This window comes from Mandrillus leucophaeus, unplaced genomic scaffold, assembly GCF_000951045.1.
Source record: "Mandrillus leucophaeus isolate KB7577 unplaced genomic scaffold, Mleu.le_1.0 Scaffold8, whole genome shotgun sequence".
Lineage (NCBI taxonomy): Eukaryota > Metazoa > Chordata > Mammalia > Primates > Cercopithecidae > Mandrillus > Mandrillus leucophaeus.
In genome coordinates this window covers 4,253,659-4,261,221 of record NW_012108696.1, presented here as the reverse complement: position 1 = coordinate 4,261,221, position 7,563 = coordinate 4,253,659, and the positions used below count along the sequence as shown (strand labels likewise).

Below are 7,563 nucleotides of genomic sequence, written 5' to 3'. Positions count from 1 at the left end.
GCTGGTCACAGGGCCTTTGCCTTGATGTGCCTCGTGCCAAGGCCAGCTTGGCCACTCGGCCCTGTGATCCTCATCCCAAGGAGCACTGGCAGGCGTGGCGGGCTTGCTGCCTGGACTCCCCGCCCCGGGCACCGGCTGGTGCATGCTGCGGTCTTTGGCACAGGCACCTGTTTGGCCAGTTCCTCTGCATCTTAGTTGCCGAGGCCAGAGAGACGCTGGCTTGTGGCCAGCAGCCTGGGAGTGGGCAGCTGCTCGTGACCTGGCCCGGGAACACGTGACTCTAGGAGGCTCCTGCCATTAGTGGGTCACAGTGCAGTCCGGCTGGAGTTGCTAAGGGTGTCACACCTGGGCTGCTTGGCCAGCCACCTTCGACTTTGCCAGTGCTCACGGAACCTGCTGCCAGGCCTCAGGGGCATGAAGGTGCTGCCGTCCCGACATCCCCCAGAAAGCTGGTTTCCAGGGATGGCCAGGAAGGGGTTCGCAGCCCCCTGGGGTGCTCCTAAGCTTTGTAGGCCCAGGTCTCACATAGAGGGCGTGCCTTTTAGTCACTCCCAGTGCCTGCGACTCACTGGCAGCTTCCAGCAGCCAATCCCGATCCCAGGATGCTGGCCGCAGGGTACTTCGGGGCATGACCTCTACCTGGCCGGTGGGGGGTGTCCTCCCTGCTTTCCGGTGCTGCCCTCTCTGCAGTCGTGAACATGCCGGATCTCCTTGTTGTGGCTGCCTTCCCTGTTTGGTTTGTGGGGGCAACAGGAACCTCTCCAAGACCTGGGGCTTCCCGAGAACCTCTGCTGGGGTGCGCTGGCTCTGCTGCTGCCCAGATCCCCTGTCCGATTCAGCATCTTCATCTGTGATGGGGGGATACCAGGAGCACCTGGGTTTGGGGCTATGAAGCATTTGTATCTGCTGAGTGCTTAGAAAGTGCCTGGTCACCGTCAGCGCTCTGCAGACACTGACACGGTGCAGTTGGTGTCACACCGGTGTCACTGCCGCGTGGTTGCTTCGCCTTTGTAGCCTGACTGTCCGTAAGATTAGAGACCTCTCCTCTCTCATGATCCCTGCCAGGATCTTATGGTAGGCGCCTGTGACATTTTTGGTGGATACATGAGTATCTGGGGACGTTCAGCAGACACAGTGCTAGCCCAGCACCAGGCCCATCAGGAACAAAACAGGACGGTCCCATGGTGTGTGGTGTTCATGGGTCAGTAGGGTGCTGGGACAGAAGACAGACGTGCTTCGGACTGCGAGGAGAGCTGGCAGAGAGTGAGCTGTGCTCTGTGCTTGGGGACAGCAGCAAGCCGGGGTAGGGGCAGGCGGGGGTCAGGAAGGGGTGAGCTGGGTGGAGGAGGCTTGGAAGAAGGCAGCATGTCGCTCTGGCTGCACCGAGGATGTGGCGCCTCCTCCAGGCTCATCGAGGCCGCTGGGCGCATGGAGATACCGTGGCCTGAAAGGGGGCTGTGGTAGAAGCGGGTGACGGTTAGGAGGCAGGTGGTCCAGGAGAGAGGGGCCAGCCGAGGAACTTGGGAGAAGTGGCTGGGCTCGCTGTGCAGCAGGGGTGCACAGCTGGGGTGCACAGCCAGGGTCAGGAGCATGGGTGGAGAGGGGAGGACCCGGTTCTGAGCCCCAGGGTGCCCCATTCCAGGCAGTGGGCAGAGCTGGGGAGTGTCCCTGGGGCATCCCAATGCTTTGGTACCATCTGGCTGCGCCTCTCCAGGTGCCCTTGTTAGCCCAGGCTGCTTTGTGGGGGCGCTGACAGCTCCTGTGGACGATAGGGTGCTGCGGGCTGTGGCTGTGGCACTGCGGCAGACCCCCCCAAGCTGCCTGTGAAGAACCTGAGGCCTAGAAGGCAGGACCGCGGCCAGGCTCCCACTGGTGTCCCTTAGGCCGCAGGCTTTCTTCACGGGGATGCTCCCCCAGGCACGTTCACCCTCTGCACAGCCTTGCTGCCTGGCGTCCACTCAGAAGTTACCAGGGAAAGTTTGAAGCATTTACAGAGGCAGATGCAACAAACTCTCGTAGCTGCCACCCACCCAAAGGTGGTCCCTGCACAGCCAAGCCCGTTCCAGCCTGCGTTGCCCTCTCGGTCATTCTGGGGCAAATCCCAGGCGTCCTCATTTCATGGGTAAATATTTCAAAAGAGGCCTCTAACAAGACAGTGCTACCAGGACCACACCCATGACTTAGTCATCTCTTATGTTACCATATTACTTGGTATTAATTGATGATTATAATCCCTTAGTCTCTCAATATGCCAGTGTTTAAAGTCCTGTTTTTTGTGTGTGTTTGTTTGAATCAGGATGTTGATGAGATCCACACGCTGCGATTTGTTGTTTCTAGATTCTCCCGCCCCCTTCTCATTCACGCAGTCTTTTTTGGCTTTGCGATTTATTTGGTGAAGAGTCAGGACCATGTGTCCCTCAGAGCTTGGTACCATCTGGGTTTTGCTGCTTTTGGCCATGAGTGGCACTCAGGGTCGCCCTCTGACTCGCGTGTCCCTGTCTCGGGGGCCTGAATCTGGAGGCTTGGTCTTTCTCTGTGGCTGCCCACGTCTCTGCCGCCGGCCGAGTGGATGGCGAGATGCTAGGACGCGCTCATGGTCCTTCGTGGGTGGGCTGGGACAGTCTGTGCGGGGTAGCTGCTTGCCTTCTCCGGGTTCACCTAGTGGTGCTGCTTCTGTAGGAAAGGCAGGACAAGAGCTCTCCTCCCCTACCCTGTTCCCCTTTATCTGCCAGGTTCCAGCCAGCCCTGCGCCCAGAAGTGCCGGCTTGCATCTGCCCTTTGCGCCGTAGGCCGGAGGGTGTGGCTTCCTGAGACCTGGATGTGACTGTTGTTCCTGAGCTGAAACCTTCCTCCACCTCCGGACAGGGCTCCCCTCCTCAGGGGCAGCACCACCACCTCTCTCCACCGCAGCCGCGCTGGAGCCCGGGGGTCCCGCGAGGACACCGCAGCCCGTGCCCCTGTTTCCTGTGTGAGGCTGTGCATGCTCCTGGTGGTCCAGCCTGGGCACCCATCCACCTCTTAGCCTTCTTGAGCTGACCGGCTTCTGGCCATCCTTCAGCCCCACCACAGCCCCCAGGGAGCCTTCCCAGCCCCTCCCACCCCTGGTGCTGGACCATCCCCCCTCCAGTCTGCCCTAGCATCTCACTCCCGTGGCTCACTTGGAGCTGGACCAGCTGCGCACCTCGGGGGAGGAGAGGAGAGGAGTCCTCAGAGTCCCAGGTTCCCAGTTTGGCAGGGACCCACACCCCCTGGGACAAGTGTCTCTGTAAAGGCAAGGGGCACAGAGGAGGGGCACGCAGCCACATTTGAGTCCTTAGGGAGAGCGGCGTAGGAGAAGTGTGGACTTGGAGGGGGCGTGTCGGTTAGGGATACGACGTCCAGTTGCTCGGACCAAGTGTGTAGTGGGGCTTCTTGTAAGTGCTGGTCTTCTTACAGGACATGAAGGCAGGAGGTGCCAGGGCCTGGCATCCCTCCACATAGTCCTGTGGAGGAAGCCGCCTCCGCAGGCACCACCTCTCGAGTTTTGGCAGGACAAAGAGAGGTGGTGAGAAACTTTGTCCCTGCAGTTTTGTTTATGACTTGGGAAGGAAAGCTCTCCCTAGGCTGCCCTCCCTTCTGTCTCCTTACCCAAGCCTAAGTCACATGTCCCCTCGGACAAGGGGAGGGAGCCCTAGCCTGGCCCAGACAGGTCACGCCTCCCCGCCTGGGGCTGGGACAGAGACCCACTCTTCTGAGATCGGGGCTTTCCCCACACAAGGTCACTGTTGGCCGCGCCGGCTGGCCTTGGATTGGGAACCTGTTCACTTGTCTGCCCTGACCGGACTCGTGGTTCTGGAGGCTCCTTCCCATGCAGGTGCACCTGGGACTCGTGGGCGGCCGCAGGAGCTGCCTCTGCCACCTGTGTTGCTAGCTAGTCCCCGACTCCCAGGAGACACCTGTGCCCAGAGCTTGCAGAGTCTGGTGCCGCCGGTGCAAACTGTCTGGCACTGCAGGTAGGCTGGGGAGAGATGGCCTGCTGCAGCACCTTAAGCCCCTCGGTCTGTCCCCTCTTGCCAGGACTGAGGCTGTGGTCATGCACCTGCGAGCTTAGGTTGCTGGGGAAAGGGCTGAGAATAAAGAGGGTGCAGAGGACCCCGGGCCCGGAGCTCTGCCCTGCATCCCCACTGCTGACTGAGCCAGTGTGACGTCTCGAGCTTCTGAGCAGTGTTCCCCAACTCAAGCCTTCATGGGACGCCCATACTCTTAGTTATTTTTATGCCGGTGAACTGCATTTTAACAAAGTGCGTTGTAATTCACCTACCATAAAATTCAGCCTTTTAAACTGTGCAGATTTGGTGGTTTTAGTATATTCACAGTGTTGTGCAATCATCACAAATTTTAAATTCCAGCATATTTTCATCACCTCCAAAAGAAACCCTTTGACTGTTGGAGCCACTCCTGCACCTCCCACCCGCGCCCGGTACCCACTCACCCGTGTCTCTGCATTTGCCTCAGCCTCCCAAAGTGCTAGGATTACAGGCATAAACCACGATGCCTGGGCCAAAATTCTGAAATGTTTCCGAAGTTCACGTGATCTATTTTTCTTTAGTTGCCTGTGCTTTTGGTGTCATATCGTAAGAAACAATTGTCTAATGCAATGTTGTGATGTATTTTCTTGTGAGCTGTGTGGCGTTAGTGCTTCTGTCCAGGTCTCTGATCCATTTTGAGTTGTTTCCTGTGTGTGGGTGAAGTAGGGCCACCTCCATTCTCCCACGGGTGGGTATCCAGTTGTCCCAGCACCATTGGTTGAAGAGACTCCTCAGTCCCCACTGAGTGGTCTCGTCACCCTTATCAAGCACCAGCTGCCCATAATGTGAGAACGTGAGCCTGCACGTTTGCTTGCTTGTTTGTTTCTCAGACAGTCTTTCTCTGTCGCCCAGGCTGGAGTGCAGTGGTGCAATCTTGGCTCCCTGCAACCTCCGCCTACCGGATTCAAGTGATTCTCCTGCCTCAGTCTCCCGAGTAGCTGGGATTACAGGCTCCTGCCACCATGCCCGGCTAATTTTTGCATTTTTAGTGGAGACAGGATTTTGCCATGTAGCCCAGGCTGGTCTCAAACTCCTGACCTCAAGTGATCAATCTGCCTCAACCTCCCAGAGTTCTGGATTACAGGCGTGAGCCACCGCGCCCGGCCCGTACCCGTTGTTTCTATGAAAACTTCCCTTCCTCCATGTGACATTCGGGCTTGTCACAGTGCCGTTCTCCCACACTCCCCGTCCACTCCATTTTCTTACCAGCCTGACGTCCCTTCTCCCAGGAGCACATCTCTGTTTACTGGGACCTGTGGCTTACATCATTTGGGATGGGGCGAGGTGCTTAAGGAAAAGCAGATGAAATTGTCTTGCTTCAAAATTTCCAGGTTCACAGAAACGCAGCCCCTGCACATGCTGCTGGGCCTCCACGGGAGCCCGGGCAGACAGCTCCTTCCCGCAAGCCTGCCTGCCCTGAGCCCTCCTGGCCTTTCTGTGCTCATCACAGCCTCTCACTCACAGCCCTTTTCCAGGCCGCCCCATGAACTCCTCACACCCTCATGTGGAAGATTCATCAGCGCTGCCCCATGCCAGAGCGTCCCTGTCTTCTGGGGTGGTGAGGGTGCGGGGCGGCACCCAAAGTGGACAGAGCCTCCTGGAAACTGGATTGTGACCTTGTACTTTTGCCCCCTCTGGGCGCTGCTCTGTCGTTTGAGTCTGCATCCTGCGTCCCGCGTCTGTTGGGCTTGGCCCTGGCTGCAAAGGAAGCAGGGAGTGGAGGTGGTGAGATCGTGGGCCCCAGAGGCCTGGGGCAGGTCTCAGCGCTGCCATGCGTTAGTTGGTGTCTTTGTGCCTCGGTTTCCCTGTCCGTTAGTGGTGCTGCAAGGGTTGAAGGGGGTACGTGTTTCCTGTAACCGTCCGAGAGCATGGCTATGAATGAGCTTTGTTTCTGCCGTGGGGCCTGCAAGACCCAGTTAGCTGCACTTAGTAAGTTGTTCGATTTTGAATAAGGGCAGGGCAGGAGGCGCCCCGAGAGAGAAGTGGGCGCAAATCGGAGGGAGGGGAGCGGAGGTCTGGTGAGGGAGAGAGGAGGACCAGGGCCAATGGGGAGCTCTGTCCCTGCCCCACGACCACCCTCTGATGTGGACTTTCTTGTTTTCTCTGTTCCAGGAGGAGCCGAGGAAGGTCTGCTTCACCTACGACCTGTTCCTGAACCTGGAAGGCAACCCGCCCGTGAACCACCTGCGCTGCGAGAAGCTCACCTTCAACAACCCCACCACGGAGTTCCGGTACAAGCTCCTGCGGGCCGGCGGGGTGAGTGTGCCCCGCCCCTGCCCGCCGAGGGGCTGCCCCGCCAAGGCTGCTCCGCTGCGGCCTCCTGTGCCCAGCCAGAGGTGTTGGTGCTGGGGGCCGAGACCCGAGGCACAGGTCACACGGCAGCGCCCGACAGAGCTGGAGGGGACCTGGGAGCTCCGCAACCTGTGCCGGGGCGTGGTCGCTGCGGGTGACTCGTTGCTGGTCACCCTGTGCTTCTGGGTAGCCGTGGGTAATTAACACCCTCCTGCAGGAAGTGCCGGGAAGGGATGGGCGCGAGGCCGGTCTGACCGCGTGGCTGGGCCTGGAGCTGGCTTGTAACTAGCCGGGCAGGGCCTCTGCACAGGGCTCCCGCCGTGCGCATCGCCCTCACCTCTGACTTCGGGAGGCCAGACGACAGTGCCAGCTCTGGGGCCAGGGCTCTCCAGGAGTCATGTGGCCGGGACCCCCATGCGGTGGCTGGAGTTGAGCCCTCCGGACCCTATGTGGGGGCAGAGCTCCCCACGAGGGCTCTTGGCAACAGGGTGGGCACAGGTGCTGGTGGCGGTTATGGAGGGGGGTGCATGGAGGGAGGGATGTGCAGGCTGAGGCCTGGTCACAGGACAGCAATGCTACCTTCAGGGCCCAAGGCCACAGACCCTTTGCCTGGGTGCCGGCCTGAGCCTGTGATGGAGTGGGCTGGGGTGGCGTGTTGTGTGTCGTGTGCGCTGTGTGGTGTGTCATGTGTATGTATGTGTGGTGTTTGTGGTATGTACGTGTGTTGTGTGTGGTGTGAGTGCTGTGTGTGGTGTGGGGTATGTGTTGTGTGTACATGTGGGGTGTGGTTGTACATGTGTGGGATGGGCTTGTACATGTGGGGTGTGGTGTGTACATGTGTGGGGTGTGATATGTACATGTGTGGGGTGTGGTTGTACATGGGTGTGGTATGCACGTGTGGGGTGTGGTATGCACGTGTGGGGTGTGGTTGCACATGTGTGGGATGGGCTTGTACATGTGTGGGGTGTGGTATGTACATGTGTGGGGTGTGGTGTGTACATGTGTGGGGTGTGGTATGCACATGTGTGGGGTGTGGTTGTACATGGGTGTGGTATGCACGTGTGGGGTGTGGTTGCACATGTGTGGGATGGGCTTGTACATGTGTGGGGTGTGGTTGCAATGTGTGGGGTGTGGTTGCACATGTGTGGGGTGTGGTACATACATGTGGGGTGGGGGTGTACATGTGTGGGGTGTGGTTGTACAT

The 7,563-nt window shown here is 59.0% G+C and overlaps 1 protein-coding gene across 1 annotated transcript in view; it reads left to right on the top strand.

The window, feature by feature from the left end:
- MLLT1 (myeloid/lymphoid or mixed-lineage leukemia (trithorax homolog, Drosophila); translocated to, 1) overlaps nucleotides 1-7,563 on the top strand; it is a 75,402-nt gene that overhangs the window by 47,436 nt on the left and 20,403 nt on the right. Inside the window, exon 4 of the mRNA XM_011967481.1 lies at nucleotides 6,180-6,323. Within this exon, the coding sequence (XP_011822871.1) occupies nucleotides 6,180-6,323 (144 nt within the window). The remainder of the gene's footprint in view (nucleotides 1-6,179; nucleotides 6,324-7,563) is intronic.